Raw genomic sequence first — 22,592 nt, forward strand, 5'->3', positions numbered from 1 at the left:
AACCACAATCATACTGATAGGCTCTAGTGACCAGAGACTGAAAACTTACTCCCTTACACAATCTTGGTCACACCCTGTGACACCCTTGTGGTTCAGGGTTCCGGTACCATTCAGTGGGCTCTTAGTTAAGAACTGAGCTATCTCCTAAAATATGCTAATGTCAACTAGAAACATGACTAAACATAAATCATCGTGTGGAACCAATTAAAACAGCGGGAGTTCCCATTGTGACTCAGCAGGTTAAGAACCCGACACAGTGAGGACTCAGGTTTGATCCCCAGCCCTGCTCAGTGGGTTAAGAATCTGGTGTTGCCATAAGCTGCAGTGTAGGTCGCAGATGCACCTCAGAGCCGGTGTGGCTATGGCATGGCTGGCAGCTGCAGTTCAATTTGACCCCTAGCCCAGGGAACTTCCATTGCTGCAGGTGGCAGCCATAAAAAGGAAGGAAGGAAGGGAGAAAGAAGAAACCATTTCCTTTCATTTATTTTCTTGTCTATGATGGACTGTACAGGAAGCTAAGCATGATGACTGAGGAATGACCCTACAAGAGGGAGCGTAATGTAGAATTAAGGTTGAGGACAACATTTATTTCAAATAACAGCTCTACCCAGGACTAGGGCTTTAGGTAATTTACTCAGATTTCTGTGGTTTCATCTCTTTAAGTCTAAAAGGCAGGGGGAAGATCCTGGTGGGTTTAAGGTTTGAAGCTTGCACCTGCAGAGAGAGAAAAGCATCCCTAAACTACCCCAGCTGGGAAGGGAAGGCTCGTAGTTGTGTTTTCAGGAGCGTCTTCCATTTAAGTTGGTGAGGGTCTGGCTAAGTAGAATTGCTCAGTGTTTTTAGACATTATAGCTCCGGCTGGTTAGACTCAGCTGTGGTCAAGGCAGGCTTCTGTTTTGATATCTGAAAGGTAGGCATTGCTTCAAGTGGCAAGTTTTTTCCTTTTAGAGTATGTGTGCTGCCAACTAAAAATTGTCACTCGCCATGTCTCTACAAGGAATGGGTCCTTAGCCACTGCAGTCACTGACCTGTAACACACCCTGAAAGGCGTTCAGGATGGAGATCGGGAGAGAGAAAGTCTGTGCTCTGGGAAAAACTGGCAGAACAGGCTTTCAGATGGCTATTTTCAGGAGATTTGATAAGCCCAGTTTCCTGCATCTTCTCATATCTAGAAAAGCACTAAAATAATTAACAGACATCTGCTCCTCCTGACCAGCAGCAATCTTGTGACCAAGCAGTAACCCTCTGCCCAAACATGCGCCTGAGCCCATGCAGCCCCTCCAGCAAAATCACAGAGATGCTGGCCTCCGCCCTCACCTCTTGGGAGCAGTTCCTCAGAGCCATCCCAGAGGCTGCCTCCCGGGCTCTAGTCCTCTTTTTTGCCCCTAATAAAACTCACCTCCCAACTTTCTCATTGTGTATACTTTTCTTCAGTGGACAGAGCAATGTAATTTGCTTTTTCACTCAAGACTGCATCTAGAAGATTGATTCTTGTTGATACTCATAGGGGATGAAAGAGAGACCTCAAGGGTGACACCCAAATTTCAGGGTTACAGCAATTGAGTGAATGGTGGTGGGGGAAACGCTGGGAAGAGCAGCAGGTCTGGAGTGGGAGTGGAGATGAAGCGTGGACACGAGGGCATTGCAGAGGTACTTGTGCAGAATGCATCTCGGGACTTAGGAAAGTGGAAGTTCTTCTGGCTCCGCACAGAAGGAATTCCCTGAGAGACAGAGTGACAGGTAAGGAAAGAGCTTATTAGTCTAGGACACTTGTGAGAAATACAAGCAGGCAGGCAAGGGAGTATGGTGCCCCAAGAACTTAGTGGGTCACAGTTTTATAATCAAAGGAAAAGTGGGGAGAGGAGAAGACAATTTTCTTTCTCATTCTTGAGTAGATGTCAAACTTCCATCATCAGCTCCTTCTCTATGTTGGGCAGGAGAGCTTTTTTGTCCCTACATGGTCAAATTGGACTGTCATCACACAGTGGGGGTGAGCAAAAAGGTTGGTAACATTAAATGTGGTAAATCATTTCAAGTTTCAGTGTAATGTCATCTTTTCCTATGTTTTTGCATTTAGTGTGTGCAGAGAAGCATGTCCTAGGAATCATTAACTTACTAACTTCGCTGGGCAGGAAGTGGGTCTCATTCCACCATTGTTTTCTTGTTTGGGGGCACAGCTCACATTTCTGTTGTGTGGATTTGTTGCTCAGCAAGCCTGCTTGCTTGAGTGATGATTAACTTCCAGGGTCTCCCATACTTTTTCTCTACTTACAATTCCCTAGTGAGATTAACTATTTAATCACGTACTTTGTCCCTTTACTCTGTCCCTATCATTTGCAAACTTAACTCATTCACTGTTCCCTTTTGAGATGTATTTTTTCTTTTTTCTTTCTTTTTCTTTTTCTTTTTTTTTTTTTTTTTTTTTTTTTAGCTTTTCGGGGCTGCAACCGTGGCATGTGGAGGTTCCCAGGCTAGGGGTGGAATCAGAGCTGTAGCCTCTGGCCTATGCCACAGTCACAGGATCTGAGCTGCTTCTGCAACCTACACCCCAGCTCACGGCAACTCAAGATCCTTAACCCACTGAGCGAGGTCAGGGATTGAACCTACAACTTCATGGTTACTAGTCAGATTTGTTTCCACTGAGCCACAACCGAAACTGTTTTCTCTTTTTAGGGCTACGCCTGCTTGCATGTGGAAATTCCCAGGCTAGGGGTCAAATCCAAGCTGCAGCTGCCAGCCCGCACCACAGCCACGCTGGATCCTTAACCCACTGAGCTGTGCCAGCAGGATGGAACCTGAATCCTCATGGATACTCGTGGGGTTCTTAACCCGCTAAGCCACAAAGGGAACTCCTTTAAGATGTTTTTCAAGTAGATGGATTCCCTAAATCAAACACTGAAGTGAGCCACAGTGTTTAGCCTGTGGCCACCGTATCTTCTATAGGAGGTGTCTTCCCATAATGGCAAACAACTTAATCCGGCTAGAGTGACATTCCTTTCTGATGGCCTCCTGCATCTGGTTTTACACCTCTGGTAAAGGTCCTCCGTTAATGCAGTCCTTCAGAAACCAGCCTCCGATGCCCTTCTTCCACAGTGGCAACCCCCACCGGGAGCCTGGCCCAGTTCGCAAGGCCTCTCGCAAGACCAGACTCCAACTCTGGGTTTCCGGCTTTGAACGGGCATGACCGGGCCCTCTGCCGGGGGACACTGGATCTGCTCTGCCACTCTCCGCCCCTAAGACGCACAATACGTGCCCACTGTAAGCCCCGCCCCGCCCCGCCCCGCCCCGCCCCGCCCCGCCCCGCCCCGCCGCCCCGCCCCGCCGACGCTCCGGACCTCTAGCCCCGCCCCGCCCCGCCCCCCCCCCCGCCCCGCCCCGCCCCGCCCCGCCCCGCCCCGCCCCGCCGACGCTGGATCCCGCCGCGGCTCCGGACCTCTAGCCCCGCCCCACGCCTCGCCCCGCCCCCGAGACGCTGGGTGCGCTCGGCGACTCCTCCCCCTGGCCCCGCCCCTGAGACGTAGAGGACGCGCCGCGATATTTCCTGCAGGACCGCAGGTCGGGGACTCACGGTTCTGCGTTCTCGTCCTCCGGTGCAGACCTTCGGGAAGTAGGTTCGTGTTCGGAATTATTAACATTTGACACCTGTTTTGACCTTGAGAAATTACGCGAGGGCCTTGGCTGCCTCTGCCCTTCATCCCCAGGATCCAGGCAGGGACTTGAGGCTGCGTGGTAGTTGCTGGTCTAGTCGCTCATTTTCTGCTTTCCTTAAAGTGGGTTGTGAATCCTGCGGAAACCCTGAGCCCTTGAGGCAAATGTTGACCGTTGTAGCGCAGAGCTGATTCTTTTCCTGGAGATCTCATTGGTCCATCTCCTTAACAATCTCGATGACTCAGTGCTACGTCGAATTAATGACTAGTACGATTGCAAGTCCTCCCCCCTTTTATAGACACTTAATAGTTTAAACAAGTGGTATGTATGGCTTTCAAGCTTAGCCTCGTTGGGTACCAAATGCATTGAAGAAAGTAGGAGTTACATCCCGCTTTGCCACAGGAGTGGTGTTCTACGTAATTATGCCTTGGACTTTTGCACATTTTATCCGCCCACCTCGCTCCTGCTCTATCAGTAAACTATGAGTGCTGTAAAATTAAATAACTATCTGAAAGTTTTATATTTTTGAATTTTAAAATGATTTTTATTTTTATTGTTTCCATCATAGCTGGTTTACAGTGTTCTGTCAATTTGAAAGTTTTTAAAATGTTGAGTATTGAAATAATTCAATTCTTTGGGCAGGGGCCTCTTCCGCCCAGAAGGGGCAATTAAAATCCTTGAATTAAGCCCACAGGAGGCATTTATTTTCTGATTTAGTTGTAACTTGGTTAAATAAAGAGAAGGTTAGTTCATTAATGGTGCAGAACTGGTCAGTGCAATTTCCTGTGGGCGTGTCATTAGAATTGAGGTTATTACTAGAATGGTTGGTATCTGTTCAGCAATTATTATGTGCAAAGCACTTTTCCATATTATCCCGTTCGATGCCCGCAGTAGCCCTAGGAAATGTGTACCGTTGTTACCCTCTTGGTAGGTGAGGGAAGGAGGCATTGAGAGGCTGGGTAGCTCACCCATTAGTTCTTAGCTCCCAAGGACCAGAGCTGAAGTTGGACCCACTGCTTTCTGACTGCCAGAAAGAGCTGGGTTTTAACCACCGCTGATCCAGCCCCTCCTCGGCAGGTGCAGGCCTGATCTAATCTTCTGTCTGTACGGAGTGGAAGAGAACAATGCAGAAGGATTCCGGCCCACTGTAAGTGCACAGTGAAGGGGGGTGGAATCGTCTAGAGCGTCTCAAAGCCAGAGTTTCTTCCCTCCTCTGAAAAGGATGCTGAGCTGAGGCTGCCGGGCAGCCTGGGGTCTGGGAAGACAGACATGTACCTAGAACCTGGGTTCGAGCCCAGCTCTGCCACTAACTCTGGGCAGGTCTTCTAACCTCTGGGATTTATATGCATTTGTACAGTGATAGGATTGTTCTGGAATGCTGACCTTGTGATCCCATTCTGTGGTTATGTGGGTTTTTTTGTTTGTTTTAACTTGATTGGCACTGATTGCTTACTGTTCCGTTTTCAGAGTGCCTTTACATTGGATTGGCTTTGGTTATGCAGCACTGGTTGCTTCCGGTGGGATCATTGGCTATGCAAAAGCAGGTATGGTCTGTGGTTATTTAACCTCCTAAAATCTTGTTTCTGGTGAAGAGCGAGCCCCCAGGGTCCCCCGCACTACAGAATCATTGGAGTCAAGTTTGCTTAGGTCCTCTAGCTTGAGTGCAGGTTTGTTACCAGTCCTGAGGCTCCTCCCGCACTTGCCTGTATGATATCTGGCCGAGCTGTACCAGGCATCATGTCCAGTCACTTGTTTGGCCTCTTTGTCTAAAGATAGTGGGCTGGGTGGTAATAGATTATTCTTATCACCACCTGCCATACATCAGCCTCAACCCCGGAGGCCATCTCTGCTCTTCAAGTGGGAGGAAAACTAGTCTTCATGTTAAACCAGGCACAGCTGTGTCGGTGACATGCTTGTTTCCACCTCCTTCCTTACCCACCTCCCCCCAAAGAGAAGAATTCTTACTCTCCAAGTCATTTTTTAATTCACTGCCCCTTTCCTTTCCTTTGGGGATGAGCCCACGGACCGTTCTGGGTCTTGCTGGGTTAATCAGGCCTGGTTAGGGCCCTTCCTTTTTTCTTTTATTTTTAAGGCCACACTTGAGGCACACGGAAGTTCCCAGGCTCGGGGTCTGTTCAGAGCTGCAGCTGCTCACCGATGCCACAGCCACAGCAACATGGGATCTGAGCCACGTCTGTGACCTGCACCACAGCTCGCGGCAACCCTGGATCCTTAACCCCCTGAGCGAGGCCAGGGATCGAACCACATCCTCACCGAGGCGTCGGGTCCTTAACGTGCTGAGCCACAGTGGGAATTCCTGGGAGCCCTTCTTTTCTCTTTGGGTGGAAGTGTCCCGCCTACTGGAGAGAGGAATGGTGTAGTAAGACTTGAGCTCCTCTGGTAAAATAGCAAAACTCCCCCAAACGTGTTCCCACCTGAGAGCTCCTGGGTCATGAGCGCCCCTGAGAGAAGGCCCCTCTGCTCCTTTCCTCTGTCAGGTGTGGGGGGGGTGCTGGTGGCTCCATCAGCGAGGTGAGGCTTTGATGTCACAGTGTGCGCTGTGTTTGCGTCCTTCCAGGCAGCGTCCCGTCCCTGGCGGCCGGGCTCCTCTTCGGTGGCCTAGCGGGCCTGGGTGCCTACCAGCTGTCTCAGGATCCAAGGAACATTTGGGTTTTCTTAGGTACGTCAGTTTCACCGTCTCCCTGATGTAATTACGTCTCCTGAATACTCTGCCCAAAGGGCCTGGTTGGCGGGATTGCACATTCTTCACATCAAGGCCTTTTTACTGCCTCTGCCAGGTCCTTGGGAAGTTTCAAAATGGGGGCGGGGGCTTGTGCTGGTTTCTGCTTATCTTTATGGGCAGAACTTGGAAAGGTTTGCTACCTCGTGAATTTAGATTTACTCGGCACAGTTAGTGTTGGGTCGGGGCAGGGGCACGTTGGGATTGCGCGCTGAGGAGCATCTCAAAAGGATCCGCGCCCGGGTGAGGTTTGCATCGCTCTTGTTTTTCCCACGTGAAAATCATGTATTAACGCTGTAGCTGTAAACGAAGCGTCTCAGACCTAGGCCTTGCCTTGAGGGCATCTTTCCCATCATCAGAGACATGAAACGGGGCTCTGTGGGGCTGCCACATGTCCCTGAGTAGCTCAGGCAGAGGGGCGAGGGGACAGGAAGATTGCTTCTTATCGGGGTGGCTTTTGGTGCATTTTTACTGAGCCCCACCCATGTGTCAGACACTCCGCTGGGAGTGTGGGCCCCTTGCTGTCTGCACAAACCTGCAGAATGAGAAAACCGGCAGCTCAGGCCCCCACAGGTGCCAGGGGAACAAGCGTGTCAACAGAGTGGTTTGTCGGAGTCAGTGTAGGCTGGGAAGCAGGAGGGCCCGGCTCTCAGCCCTGCCCAGCGGCTCCCTCCCGCCAGCCCCGGAATGACGCTCAGACCCCTCTGTCCCCATTTCTGATCCCTCTCCTCCGCCCGCTCCCATGACCTCTCCACCTGCTTGAAGAAGTACATCAGCCATCACGCGGGGACCCCTCCTGCCGCCAGCCTCCCGGCCGTCGGGGCCTGTGTCTCTCCTGGGCCAGTCCCTCCCCTTCTCTGGAACTTCACACGATCACCGATGCCCTCTCTTCCTCCTGTCCTGCCTCTCAGGTGGATCCCACCCACCGATGCTCATTTGTGCTCATCTCTCACCCCATTTGAAAAAAAAAAAAAAAAAAAAAAGGACTCTCACAACCCACTTCCTTCTCCCGTTGCTGCCCTTCTTCTTCCTCTTCGGAAACTTCGCTTAAAATCCATTTTACTCCCAGCTTCACTTCCTCACCGCTCAAGTTCTCAGCCCACTTTGGTCGCCACTTTGGTCTCTTTAGCCCCTTGAAATAGCTCTCCTGGAGGCTGCCAGGAACCTGTATGTTTCAAAATGCAGTGTCGTTTTTTAGTCCCCATTTGGCCTTTTAGCTGTTCTCCGCCCAGGACGCCAGTCTGTTTTCCGCTCTCTCGGATTTTCCTTATGATGATCTCATCCTCTTTTGTTGATTTTGTCAACCCATCTTCCTCTTTCTGGCCCTTAAGGATTGAGTTTCTTAGCTGCTTTTTTTTTTTTTTTTTTTTTTTTTGTTGTTGTTGTTTTGTTGCTATTTCTTGGCACTCCGGCTATGGAGTTCCAGCTAGGTTGATCGAGCTGTACCCACTACGACAACACAACGCAATCCGACCGTGTCTGCACCTACACCACAGCTCACCACGCCGATCTTACCCATGAGCAGGCAACGAACCGCACTCATGTTCTAGTCGATTCGTTAACCATGCGCACAACGGAATCCAGGCCTGGCTTTTGTATCTTCTTTATACCCTCTCACCTGGCGGCGCCATTGAAGCCCAGGCCGTAAATCACCCCCGAAACACAAGTGGCTCCGAAGGCCTCTCTCCAAGGTTTACTCTTGCACACCCAGGCCCCTGCTGACATCTCGCAGGTGCATGCACGCCCGATGGCCCCCGTCCATCTGGGCCTCTACTGTCCTTGTCCCCTCCGCCTTTAGGTCTGATTCATCCGCAAGTCCCGTCAACACTGCCTCAACTCCTACCCCCAATTGTCCCCTCCTCTGCCTGCATGGCCTCCACTTGCATCCCAGTTAGCCTTGCATTCCCTAGGAATTTCTTTTCTTTCTTTCTTTTTCTAATCTCTTTAGGGCCGCAGCACTCTTGGCGTATGGAGATTCCCAGGCTAGGGGTCAAATTGGAGCTGTAGCCACTGGCCTAGATCACAGCCCATGGCAATGTCCGATCCTTAATGCACTGAGTGAGACCAGGGATCGAACCTGCGTCCTCATGGATACTGGTCAGATTCGTTTCTGCTGAGCCGTGTTGGCAGCTCCCCAAGGAAGTTCTTAATTGACGACCTGTGTCCTCTCTGTTTCCTTAGAGTTGTTCTCCATGGAACAGCTGCAGTTGTATTTTCAGAACGCAACTCTTTTACGTATCTTCTGCTTACTGTCTTTTAGTGGCCTCTTCTTGCTGTTAGGATGGAGGCCACCCCCCACCTTCACAGCCCTCCAGGCCTTATTTGGTGGCCCTCTTCCTGCTACACCTGGTTTCTGGGCCACACCAGCCTTTGAGCCTCTCCCCGCAGGGCCTTAGGTGTATTATGCCCTCTGCCCAGAATGTGCTTTACTCCCCTGGAGCTCATTAACTGCTGCTCTTGACATTGAAGCTCAGTCTTCACTTTTTCCTGAATGGGCTGGGTCCTCTGGTCACTGTGCTATTTGTATTGCATTCATGGTACCAGTGGCACACATTATACTTGGAAGGGCCTGTGTGTGATGCTTATGAGTCTGTCCCATCCAACTGGAGACCCTGCTGGGACAGAGGTCTTTGTCTTCTCCAGCATCTGGTGCAGGGCGTGGCGGGCGCTCCTACGGAAGAGGTGGAAAGAGCCTAAGAGCCTGCAGGGTGATAGCATCTGCAAGGAGTTGGGGGGGGGGAGACCTGCAGCAGTTTAGGAGAAAACTAAGGAATTTAAGGCTGAGGTGAGGCTGGAAAGGCAGGCTGGGCTCAGACGCCAAGGGGCCCCTATTCTGCTGTTTGCACTCAGTCCTGGTGAATGTGGGCGGCCACAGGGCTCCCCCCACCCCGGCCCTGGCCCCGACTTGGGGAAAGAGGGAGTATGAGATGGGGTCTGGCCCTTCAAAGGTGGGTGGGAGTTTGGCCCCCTTTGGGTCCTCCCACCCGTAAGATAAATGACCTTGGACCCTTTTCATCTTTCCATCAGTTACATCTGGAACCTTGGCTGGCATCATGGGAATGAGATTCTACCACTCTGGAAAATTTATGCCTGCGGGCTTGATTGCAGGTGCCAGGTACTGTCTGCTCTGTTGCTAGTTCTAGTTTAACGCCCCAAACACTGGACTTGCAGAAATGGACTCGTTTCAGTATCCCTGATGCTGGACGTCAACAGACATGATTTAACTTACACATAAATAGAAAAGGCTGCAAAAACAGCTGATTTTTATGTCTAAATGGGTATTTCACTCACTTGGGAAATGGTTTGACTTTCGCATTTGCTTTCTGGCCCATGCTGGCTCCTCGTGCAGTGGAAGCACTTCGGTGCGAAGCCACGACTGCAGCTGTCTGTGTGACTTTTCTGCACGGAGTCTGTGTTTCTTAGTTGTGCGGGTGTCCTTTATTCTTGAATATGTTGCTAAGAGGGAATTTTGATTTAATCGTGTTTTCTAATTAATCCCAAATGCAATTGTTCTTAAAAATGTAGTCTTTAAGTGTAAGAAAAATACCTCGAAGGCAGAATTTTTGAAGATCTGCTTTGGAAATAGACGACGTGCCCGATTTTGATCATAGTTACAGTGCTGGCACGCATAGTGTCCTACAGTCAGCTTAGACCAAGGTCAAGGTCTGGGAGGCTGGAGGTCTGCCGTTAACGAGCTCTGGGCCTTATGGGTGGATGCGAGGCGGCCTTGGTCTCTCCAGCCTTGTCTTCGCATCTTTGAGGTGTTGGCAGCTGGATTAGGAACTCCTCCTACTTGTACATGATTTTGAGGCCTCAGAGCTGGGCCGCCCTGGGCGCCTTCCTCCTTTGGCCGCTCCAGGGTGGAAGGTCCCCTCTGCCTGCTCTGGCTGACACCTCCTCCCCGCGTCGCTGCAAGGGACCCGCCGCGTCCTAGTCCCTTGAAACGTAGTCGCGTGCCCGTGCTGTTCTTTACCTGACGTTTCTCCATTTATGTGTTTCTTTTGAACAGTTTGCTGATGGTCGCCAAACTTGGAATTAGTGTGTTGAGTAAACCCCATCCGTAGTAGTCACGGCCCCGCTTGGACTCATGAAGAATTGTTAACCTTCCCACTATTTCTTGTGCATTAATACGTACAGCGTCTTCACATATTCTGAAACCTTAAAACCCAAAACAACACTGAACTTTGCAGAGAAAAAAAATCAGTCATTATGGTTCCGACTCTAAAGAGGTGGGTGTGTGTAACACAAGATCTTTCTCTCGTCGTGTCCTCGTTCAGCTTGATTCTTTTTATTGGTCTCCTCTCTTCTTTCTGTACCTATAGGTAAAATCTCAAAGTAAAAAAGTTAGGTGTCACCACTGGGGCCCCTGAAACCCCCTGCCCTACTCAGGACCAGTGTGAAAGAAACCTTTTAATGAGAATTAGGGTATCAGTTCTTTAGCTCATCTTAGAGCACAGACCTGCTTTGAAATTATGTTCAATGAAATCAATGAAAATAAAGTTTTCTGTTTATTATTGTTATGTTCTGTGTGGTGTCTTGGTTGCCAGAGCGTCTAGAGCAGAGAACGAGATATGAACAGCAAGAAGAGAAGGGGACGTGGAAGTGTTTTTATTCACATTTTATTTAGGAATTACCCATTTTGAATAATTTCAAGACCAAGGAAGGAAAGTTATTTGTTATTTGATGATACATTGACTTGAGGGTTTCTAGGCTTACGACTGTGTGACCAACAAAAGAAAAAACGAAGGTGATGGGAGTTCCCGTTGTGGCTCAGCGGATTACGAACCTGACTAGTATCCGTGAGGATGTGAGTTGGGTCCTTGGCCTTGCTCAGGGTAGGTCGCAGACGCAGGGGCTCGGATCCGATGTGGCTGTGGCTGTGGGGTAGGCCAGCAGCTGCAGCTCCAGTTTGACCCCTAGCCTGGGAACTTCCATATGCCTCGGGAATGGCCTAAAAAGTGAAAAGAAAACAGAAAAAATGAAATTGTTACTATAAATGTGGACCTAAAAGACGTGTCTGGAACTTGAATTACCTGGTTTCATCTCCACTCTGGATGCATCAGCTGGATACTGACATACGTTCACTTCATTTTGTTTCTTTCAGCGTTGAGTTGACTCCTCTGGTGCCCCTTACTTTAGTTTTTCCCTCTTCAAAGGAAAAGGATGTTTGCTACCTCAACCCTAACTGGTATCGCTTGGATTTAGACTATGTAATTCAGGCATTTCTTAATCAATTTTATGTATTTGCTTATGCTCCTGAAAGGAGTCCTAGTTTTTCCATCTTTGTCTCGTATAACATGGTTTGGCATGTCTGCCAAGGCCCATTCTTAATGCCCAGAGCTCTACGCAGATGGGCTGTGACCAGCATCCTGGATTCTAGACCATGCATCTCTGTTAATGCAGGTCTGTTGTTTTCAGGATCAACATAAGGTTTTTGGACAGCCCGCTGACAGCAGTGACTCACTAAGCGTTGGTCTACTGAGACCTAGTCCTTTTCCTCACATGCTGCTGTTAATAGTAACTACTTAGAGATAGGAAACAGGGTAGTGCCTGATGTCACATACTTGCAGATATTTTGATTAAAGAAAAAATTGTTCCACAGTTGCTGGCATAGTCAGTAATTGCCATTTATGTAGTTATCCCAAATCCGTTGTTTCAATGATAAAGTCCAATCCACTTACAGTTGGTTGGGTCTGGTATGATTTCATGCCCTGGTGGATCAGATACTCTGATCTCAAGCCTTAGCCCTGTGCGGTCTAGGGGAAAACAGGCACAGAAAATCAGGTCAGCAGGACATTGTATTGTCTTCTTGATATTTTAGAAATTGACTTTTATGGAAGTGGGTTTGGGAGGAAAGAAACGACTGGTAGTAGTTGGTGTTACAAAGCTCAGGACACCCCCGGGCAGGCCGGGCGTCCTTGGGAGCAGCCCGGATCGGCGGTGATGTGTTCAGACCTTCCCCTTCGGGCTGGCTTCCCCAGCCCTGCTGCGGAGTGAGGCCGGCTGAAAGTGAACAACTCCCCAGCGTTTGAATCACATGTGAGTTGTAAGCACAGAGGCACAGAAAAAGTGTCCTAAATGAAAGATAGTCATTTATTCATCAGAAAAACACACCTTGGGTTCTAAGCTAGCCCTTTGGTGATTGTCATAACTGCTGTAAATGTTCTGACCAAACGTCTTTAATAATCTTTGTCAGTTTCTGCGTTCTCCAAACCCAGTGACACGTGTGGGTCACACACACACACACACACTCACTAGCCCTTGGCTGTTGACAGTGAAAGGCACTTGGTGGTGATGCTGTAGGCACCAGGTGGCCATAGACTGTCCAAAGCCATCCCCCGTTTGTCTTCTGTTATGAAGTATTTTCACCAGTTGTGGCCACTTTCAGTTCCAGGGGAGGGGTCTTAGCCTCAGACTGAAAGACACGGATCCCGGAAGGTAGGAATTAGTCTAGGTCCAGGGTAGATCCCTGTGGGACTCTTTGGTCCTGTGGCCAGCTCTGAAAGCATAGCGGGTGTGAGGTTGGCAACAGGAGATGACATTCAAAGGCAAGGTCAAATCTGGATGACCGTGGCGTCCCAGTAAGGAGTTTAATCCAGAGTTCCCGTTGTGGCGCAGTGGAAATGAATTCGACTAGGAACCATGAGGTTGCGGGTTCCATCCCTGGCCTTGCTCAGTGGGTTAGAGATCTGGTGTTACCATGAACTGCGGTGTAGGTCGAAGACATGGCTCGGATATGGCGTTGCTGTAGCTCTGACGTAGGCCGGCAGCTACAGCTACAATTAGACCCTTAGCCTGGAAACCTCCATATGCTGAGAGTGCAACCCTAAAAAAAAAAAAAAAAAAAAAAAGATTAATCCATTCCCCCCCTCATTTTTTTTTTTTTTTTGTATTTTGTTTCATAATGATCTGTGGAAGCTCCCTGTGTAGTGGGTACAATCCTTTGTGATAGGTTGCATTTTCTCCCAGCCTTTTGGGTGCTTTTAACTTTGTTTATCATGTCTCTGCGTCTTTACATAGTCAGATCTATTATGTCATTGCTTTATTATGTTCTTTCTTACGCCAAAATTATAAAAATATGCACCTAATTGAGATCCCATTGTGGCTAAGGGGGTTAAGAACCCAAATAGTATCCATGAGGATGCGGGTTTGGTCTCTGCCCTCGCTCAGCTCCAAATAGACCCCTAGCTTGGAAACTTCCAGATGCTGCAGGTGTGGCCCTAAAAAGAAAAAATATGTATCTTCAAGACAGAAAGGGATACAGTAAAAGTCAGTCTCTTTCCTATTGCAAACGCGCGCGGAGTCTCTCAACGTAAGAGGTAACCATTATTTATTGGCCCAGAAATTTGCTGTGAAAATGTAGCCTATAAATGTATGCTTTTGGCTACTGTTAACATGAGTGGGGGCAGGGGATCAGCACTGTGTTACACTTTGCTACCCTGTATCACACCTGACAGCGCCTTTTCCTTATGGGCTGAGACCTACCTCCTTCTTTTCGATGGCTTTTTAAATTGTGTGAGGTCGTTCACCATTTCCCTAGTGACAGAAAGGTACCTTGTTGAAAGCCTTTTTTTTTTTTCTATGCCAAAGAATGCTATAGGAGTTCCTGTCATGGCTCAGTGGTTAACGAATCCGACTAGGAACCATGTGGTTGAGGGTTCAATCCCTGGCCTCACTCAGGGGGTTAAGGATCCAGCATTGCTCTGAGCTGTGGTGTAGGTTGCAGAGCGGCTTGGATCCTGCGTTGCTGTGGCTGTGGCTGTGGTGTAGGCCAGCAGCTAAAGCTCCAATTGGACCCCTAGCCTGGAGAACCTCCAAAGCAAGAAAAAAAAAAAAAAAAAAAAAAAAAAAAAACAATGCCAACAAGGAGCAGCCCTAGAGAAGGCAAAAAACAAACACACAACAACACAAGTGCACAAGCAGCCTAGAGAAGAAACAACACACACCACAACAACACACAACCACACAATGCTGTACCAAGGAGTATCACTGTCCAAGTCCCAGTAAACAGGTGCAAGTGAATCTTTAGATTTTATTCCTAAAAGCTGAGTCGAAGCAGATGAGCCTTTAAAATTTTAATTGTCCGCAGAAGACTTGTACCAATTTACATTCCCACCAATAGCAGTCAAGATATTTTGTTTCCGCTCCTTTGCTAATATTGCCTATTATCAGACTTTTTATCTTTGACCCATTAAGCCAGGGGTCTGTGAACTTCTGTAAGTGGCCAGAGAGTAACTCTTTTAGGCTTTGTGGGCCATACCATCTCTGTACAGCCACTTAGTTGTGCCTTGTAAAGCCAAAGCCGCCGTGGCCTCTGCATAGATGTGTTCCAGCCAGGCTCTGTGGACCCTGAAATTTCAATTTCCTATCATTTTCACATATTACCAAGTAGTAATCTTATTTTGATATTCTTTTCAACTATGTTAACTTTGAGTTTTTAAAAAAGCATCCTTGGCGTTCCCGTCGTGGCGCAGTGGAAATGAATCTGACTAGGAACCATGAGGTTGTGGGTTCGATCCCTGGCCTCGCTCAGTGTGTTAAGGATCATCATTACCGTGAGCTGTGGTGTAGGTCACAGATGTGGCTCGGATCTGGCATTGCTGTGGCTGTGGTGTAGGCCGGTGACCACAGCTGTCTCTCCGATTTGACCCCGAACCTGGGAACCTCCATATGCCGTGGGTGCGGCCCTAAAAAACAAAAAACAAACAAAAATACTTTAAAAAATTAAAAAAAAAATTCTTAGCTTGCTGGCAACATAAAAATGTAATGGACTGGATTTGGCTCACTGGCTATAGTTCCAACCTCTGATCTAAGCCATTGTTTTAAATATTTAGTTATAATCAATTAGGCATCTTTTCATATATTTATTGACCAGTGATATATAAGTGTGTGTGTGTGTATGTGTGTGAGTGAACTCTCCCTTTTTTGGTTTTTGTTTTTCTAATTGGTCTGTAACTGTGTGTGTACATTATACATATATGTGTGTGTATATAAGTTCTTTGTTATGTATGTTAAAAATACTTCTTTCAGATTTTATGAGGTAATTTTTGTCCTGTGGAAATTAGCATTTTATATGTAATCAAATTTACCCCATTTTCTTTCTTTCTTAAATCTTTTTTTTTTTTTTTTTTAACCACAGCTCACACGCTGTATCTTAACCACTGTGAGCAGGGATCGAACCTTTTTTTTTTTTTTTTTTTTTGTCTTTTTGCTATTTCTTGGCTGCTCCTGCATATATCCCAGCTAGGTCGAATCGAGCTGTACCCCCCTATGCCAGAGCCACGCACGCGGGATCCGAGCCCATCTGCAACTACCCAGCTACGGCACGCGGACCTTAACCACTGAGGACAGGGACCGAACCCGAAACCTCATTCTAGTCGATTCGTTCGCCACGGATCCACCTGATTCTAGTTGGATCGTTCCATTGTGCCACAATGGGAATTCCTTATCCCATTTTCTTTATGGCTTTCAGATTTTGTGTTTTAGGAAAGCATTCCACATTTCAAGAGGAACTAAACTCTTGATTCTTTTGGATTCGTTTTTGTGAATTTTTATTTTCTTTATGGCTTTCAGATTTTGTGTTTTAGGAAAGCATTCCACATTTCAAGAGTATAAAATAAAATTCTCTTTTAGTACCTTTCTCATTAATTTCTTAGATTTCTATGTTTATTGCCTTTAGAATTTTGTGTGATTGTGCAAATTAGGGAATCTCACTGAATAATTTTCTCTAATCAATGGTTATTACCCTCGATCTTGTTTATTGAATGGTGTATCTTTTCCTCGTTGCTTCAAAATGCCGCCTTACCGTGTACTGAATTTCCACGTTGGGGATTTTGAATTTTCTCATTTCTGCATACTTTCGGTCTCAGTGCCAAATTGTACTAATCATTGCAGATTGTACTATATTTGATACTTTGTAAGTCAAGTCTGTCATTGTTACCTTTCAGATTTTTCTTGATAAGTAAACTTTTCTAGATAAATCTAGAATTAGCCTTTAGTTTTACTTGGTGTTTGATTATGATTACAATGAGTTGTAGATATTGGGAACTTTAAAATATTACTTTTCAACCCAACATTGTCTGTCCCTTCATTTAAGTTTGTTTTTTTAATATCTTAAAACATTTTTGAGTTTTACTCACTTAGTTCTTTGCATTTCTATTAAGACTATTGCAGGATATTTTATAGTTTTGTTATGAATGGAACTTTTCCTTATGTATTTTATAATTAGGTATCAATCTGAGCAGTGAATTTCTGATAATTAGGGTAAATGTTTCTCTTGACTCACTCAAGCATATTACTTGCGTCAGGTTTTTGTCAACTATCCTTTATTTAGTGCAATGGCTTTATGTTAAAGTTGGAAATAAGAGGACATTTGCTGTCACTGATGATTCCACATTGTTGTAGAGACACTAGACAAAGCAGTAAAATAAGAGAAAGAAATAAGGTGTATGTTAATAGTGAAAAAGAAAAGAAAATCAAACACTTTTAATAGCTAATATAATTATCTATCTAGAAAATCCAAGACAAGCAACCCAAAACCTGTTAGAACTAACAAGGAAGTTCTCTAAAGCATCAGGAAACAAGATCAACACCAAAAACTAATCACTTTGTATCATCAGCCTTATCAGTTTTCTTCCATACTATTGCTAATACCTAAGTCCAAGCCTCATCATCTTTTAATAATAGGAATCCTTGTTTTCATGCTTTGGCTCAACAATTCATTCTTTACCCAGCAGGCAGAGGCATATTTCAAGTACGATTAGACTCCAAATTTAAAATCATTCAAGCATCTCTTACTAGAGTTATATCCCTCTATAATCCTGTTTTTCTTTCTTTTTTTTTTTTTTGTCTTTGTCTTTTTGTCTTTTGTTGTTGTTGTTGTTGTTGTTGTTGCTATTTCTTGGGCCGCTCCCACGGCATATGGAGGTTCCCAGGCTAGGGGTTGAAATCGGAGCTGTAGCCACCGGCCTACGCCAGAGGCACAGCAAACGCAGGATCCGAGCCGCGTCTGCAACCTACACCACAGCTCACGGCCAACGCCGGATCGTTAACCCCTGAGCAAGGGCAGGACCGAACCCGCAACCTCATGGTTCCTAGTCGGATTCGTTAACCACTGCGCCACGACGGGAACTCCCTGTTTTTTTTTCTTAATAGCACTTATCATAACTTGCAAATACACAACTTTTTGTGTGTTTATTTAATGTGTGGCTACGGAATGTAAGTACTATAAGGTCAGAGAAAATGACCTTTTTGTTTCTACCATATATACTATGCTTAGTACATATAGTAGGCACTTGCTGAATGGATAGATTGATCGCATTTATTGCTTAAAAAAAAGACTATTGTTTTAGAACAGTTTTGAAAGACAGTACATAGAATTCCCACACATCCTACACCCTGTTTCTCCTATTAGTAACATCTTACATCAGCTTGAGGCATTTGTTACAACCAATGAACCAACTGATCCATTCTCCTTAACTAAAGTCCATATTTTACTCAGTTTTTCTTACTTTGAAACTAATGTCTTTTTTCTATACCAGGATCTTATCTAGGATATCATGCTACACTTGGTTGTCATGTCTCCTCAGGTTCCTCCTGGCTGTGATTAGACTTAGGCTTTCATTGTTTTTGGCGGCTGAGTATTGAGGAATACTGATCGGGGATTTTGCAGCATGTACTTCACATGGGAATTTATGTGTTTCTCATAGTCAGGCAGGGATCGTGGGTCTTTAGGAGGAAGACCACAGAGGTGAAGTGTCGCTTTCATCGCATCATGGGAACATCAGTGTGAACATGTTACCGTTGATGTTGATCCTGACATCTGGCTGAGGTAGTGTCCTCTGGCTTCTCCACTGTGAAGTTACTCTTCCCTCCGACTCCTTTCTCATACTGTGCTTGATGAGAGGAAGTCACTGTGCATATTCCACACGTAAGGAGCGGTTAGTAGCTGTGCTCTACTTCCTTGGCAGAGTATCAACATACATTTTTTGGAATTCTGCTGGATGGAAGATGTCTCTTCTCCCTTATTTGTCCCTCTCTGTCCATCCATCCATCCATTCAGTCAGTACAAGCTCATGTATATTTATTTTCTGGTTTGCATTATACTCCAATACTTCCCCAATAATTTTATTGTTCACGTTGTTGCAGTTTTGACCACCGGGAGCTCTGTCAGTTGGCCCCTGGGTCCCTATAACATAACCAATCAGTGTAGGCTTTGTTGTTGGCTTGTTTCTCTGTTTATAGAACTTTCCTACTTTCTAGCACTGTAAGAGCCTCCAGGCTCATCTTGTATATTTCATGCCCCAATACAGAATTCAGCCATTTCTTTCATTGGGCAGTGATAGACCTGGTACTGGATAATGCATGTTGCTCCTGGGACAGGATTTAATACCTTTATCTTAATTCCTTTTTACTTTGCAAAGTTGTTTTCTTTTTCTGGTCTCTTAAGCTAAATGCTGAAGTTCAGCATGTCTTCATTGTTCTTATTTTTCTTATAAATGCAACAAGTGTATACTTTTTTTTCTCTTTTTTGTTTTGACTGAATTTTGCAAGTTTTAATACAGAGGTATGTCATTGACCAGTTCTAAAGGGTGTTTATTTTCATTTTTGATTTTCCTTTTTGACATTTCAATGTTTAGAACAGTGTTTTTGAATTTTAAAGTGGATAGGTTTTGGAGGCATACTTTTTTTTTTTTTTTTTTGGTCTTTTCTGGGGCCGTAACTGTGGCATATGGAGGTTCCCAGGCGAGGGGTCTAATTGGAGCTGTAGCCGCCGGCCTATACCAAAGCCACAGCAACTTGGGATCCAAGCCACGTCTGCAACCTGCACCACAGTTCATGGCAATGCCGGATCCTTAACCCACTGTGCGAAGCCAGGGATTGAATTCGCAACCTCATGGTTCCTAGTTGGGTTCGTTAACCACTGCGCCACGATGGGAACTCCTGAAGGCATACTTTTAATTTATTTATTTCTGTCTTTTTAGTGCTGCACACACGGCTTAGGGAAGTACCCCAGCTAGAAGTCAGATCAGAGCTGCAGCTGCCAGCCCACACGCAGCCATGGCCACTCAGGATCCAAGCTATGTCTGAGACCTACACCACAGCTTACGGCAACACTGGATCCTTAACCCACTGAGCAAAGCCAGGGATCGAACCCACATCCTCATGGATACTAGTTGGGTTCATTACTGCTGAGCCACAACAGGAGCTCCAGGAGGCATACTTTTTAATTCTTTTATTGCACTGTGAAAGAAGTTGTGGCTTACCTATTTCTGCATTTGAGAATTTGAGATTTCTTTGTAACGTAATATAAGGTCAGTTTTTTTGTGCATGTTACATATGTAGTAGTTTGCTTATTGGTCACAGTTGTACATGGTTATGTGTTGGACAAACTTTGTGTACTGTTTTACTCATAAACTTATTTTAAGACCTCTAGATCATGTTTTCTAAGAAAACCTCCCACTCTGTGGTTATAGCAGTTTGTTCTTATATTAATGATAAATCGTTGCTTCATATATTTATGTGGTTTTCACATTTGATCTTGAAAGTTTTCAAATCTAGAGAAAGGTTTCAGTCTCTCTCTTTTCCTCTGATATAGATGTAGAAGGCCTCAACAAGCTATTGGCCAAACAAATCTAACAGTGTATACAAAGAATTACATAATGTGATGGAGGGGGATTTATTCTAGGTACACAGAGCTGGTCCAGCATTTGAAAATCAAATGTAATCCATTATGTCAACAGGCTAAAGAACAAAAATCATAGGATCAATGATCGTTATCAATAGATGCAGAAAAACATTTGACAGAATCTAATTCATAATGAAAACACTGAGCAAAATAGGGAGAAATGTCCTCAACTTGATAAAATCTATTAAAAAAAAAACTCTACAGCTAATGTCTTAAGTCAGGAGAAAGTAGATATTTTCCTACTAAGATCAGGAACAAGGTAAGGACGTCTACTCTCACCTCTTCTATTCAGCGTTGTCCCGGAAATCCTAGCTAGTTCAATAGGACAGGAAAAGGAAATTTAAAATCTGCTGACTGAGAAGGAAGAATACACCTGTTTTTGTTTGCAGACGACATCATTGTCTATGTAGAAAATTTCAAAGAATCAACAAACTCCTAGATTTAGTACGTGATTATAACAGGTATTAAGATACAACTTTAATATAGAAAAGTCATTTGCTTTCTTATATACAAGGAACAAACAATTCCAATTTGAAATTAAAAATTGGCACTAAAATAAACAGGTATAAATTCAACAAATATGTCTAAGATCTATATGAGGAAAATGACAAAATCAAAGAAATCAAAGAAAATGTAAACAGTCCTTGCACCTGGATTGAAAGACTCAAAATCATCAAGATGTCCATTCTTCCCAACTTGATCTCTATTACTTCTTCATTGCAATCCCAGTCAAAATCCCAGTCATTTTGTGGATATTGACAAACTGATTCTAGAGTTTATATGGAAGAATAAAAGATCCAGAATAGCCAGTACGATATTGAAGGGAACGCAGTTGGAGGACAGGCATTATGTGACTTCTGTGATAATCCGGACAGTGTGGTCTTGGTGAGAGAGTAGTGCCATTGACCAGTGGAAAGAGTAGCCCAGAAATAGATGCACACAAATATAGTCATCTGAGCCTCGAGGAAACAGCAAAGGCAATTCAGTGAAGAAAAGGGTCTTTTCAACAAATGACGCTGGAACAACTGGATATCAACATAAAAAAATGAATCTAGACACAAACCACATACCTTTCAGAAAAATTGACTCAAAATGGATTATAGATCTAGATGGAAAACTGTAGAACTCCTAGAATATAGGAGAAAGTCACAAGTGACCTTGGGTTTGGTGATGACTTTTTAGGTACAACACCAGAAGCATGGTCCATGGAATAAAAAATTGGTAAGTTGGACTTCATTAGAATTTAAAAAACTGCTCTGCTGAAGACATGAAGAGAATGAAAAGACAAGTCACAGAGAGGGAGGTAATATTTGCAATAAACTGATAAAGGTCTGTTGTCCAAAATGTACAAAGAACTGTTTAAATTCAACAATAAGAAAATAAACTTGGTGCTTCCATGGTGGCTCAGCAGAGACGAACATGACTGGTATCCATGAGGATGCAGGTTCGGTCGCTGGTCTTGCTCAGTGGGTTAAGGATCAAGGATCCGGTGTTGCCACGAGCTGTGGTGTGGGTCACAGATTCAGCTTGGATCTGGCATTGTTGTGGCTGTGGTAAAACCTGCAGCTCCCATTTAACCCCTAGCCTGGGAACCTCCCTATGCCCCACCTGCAGCCCTAAAAAAATAGACATAAAATGAAATAAACCATCTAATTTTAAAATAGGCAAAAGATCTGAATAGACAACAAGGAGATATACAGATAGCAAATAAACATGAAAAGCTGCTTCACTTCCTCTGTCATCAGGAACCTGCAAATTAAATCGACAAGATACTGGAGTTCCCGTTGTGGCTCAGTGGACAGGAACCCGCTAGAATCCATGAGGTTGCGGGTTTGATCCCTGGCCTTGCTTAGTGGGTTACGGATCCGTGGTTGACGTGAGCTGTGGGGTAGGCCGCAGACATGGCTCGGATCCCACATTGCTGTGGCTGTGGTGTAGGCCCGCAGCGCTAATTCCTATTGGACTGCTAGCCTGGGAACGTCCATATGCCATAGGTGTGGCCCTAAAAAAGAAAAATAAATAAATAAAAATGAAACAATGAGATACCCCTACAAACTTACTAGAATAGCCCAAATCTACAACACCGACAACACCGAATGCTGGCGAGGATGTGGAGCAACAGGAACTCTCATTTATTGCTGATGGGAATGCAAAGGGGTGCAGCCACTGTGGAAGTCGGTTTGGTGCTTCCTTACAAAACGAAGCCTACTCCTACTATATGATTAGCAATTAATGGAAGGTACCCAAGTGAATTGATCTCTGATGTCCACACAAAAACATATGTATGTTTATAGCAGCTTTGTTCATAATTGCCCAAACTTGGAAACACCCAGAATGTCCTTCAGTTGAGTGAATGGATAAATAAACTGTGTACAGGAAGTTTCCTTCATGGCTCAGTGGTTAACGAACCCAACGAGGATCCACGAGGACGCAGGTTTGATCCCTGGCCTTGCTCAGCAGGGTAAGAATCCGGTGTTGCTGTGAACTGTGGTGTAGGTCACAGACACGGCTCAGATC

General features: G+C 45.5%; 1 protein-coding gene across 4 annotated transcripts in view; it reads left to right on the plus strand.

Annotated features, from left to right (window-relative positions):
• Positions 3,471–22,592, plus strand: part of LOC100517166 (transmembrane protein 14C) — a 68,695-nt gene continuing 49,573 nt past the window's right edge. For 3 of the 4 annotated variants that reach the window (XM_021100171.1, XM_021100172.1, XM_021100170.1), the window contains exons 1-5: positions 3,471–3,611; positions 4,726–4,795; positions 5,116–5,192; positions 6,227–6,328; positions 9,416–9,503. In XM_021100171.1, the coding sequence (XP_020955830.1) occupies positions 4,773–4,795; positions 5,116–5,192; positions 6,227–6,328; positions 9,416–9,503 (290 nt within the window). In that variant the 5' untranslated portion in view covers positions 3,471–3,611; positions 4,726–4,772. Of the gene's footprint in view, positions 3,612–4,725; positions 4,796–5,115; positions 5,193–6,226; positions 6,329–9,415; positions 9,504–10,397; positions 10,909–22,592 lie in introns of those variants that run through there. The other variant, XM_005665565.2, reaches the window with a different exon arrangement.

This window comes from Sus scrofa, chromosome 7 (genome assembly GCF_000003025.6).
Source record: "Sus scrofa isolate TJ Tabasco breed Duroc chromosome 7, Sscrofa11.1, whole genome shotgun sequence".
NCBI classification, from domain to species: domain Eukaryota; kingdom Metazoa; phylum Chordata; class Mammalia; order Artiodactyla; family Suidae; genus Sus; species Sus scrofa.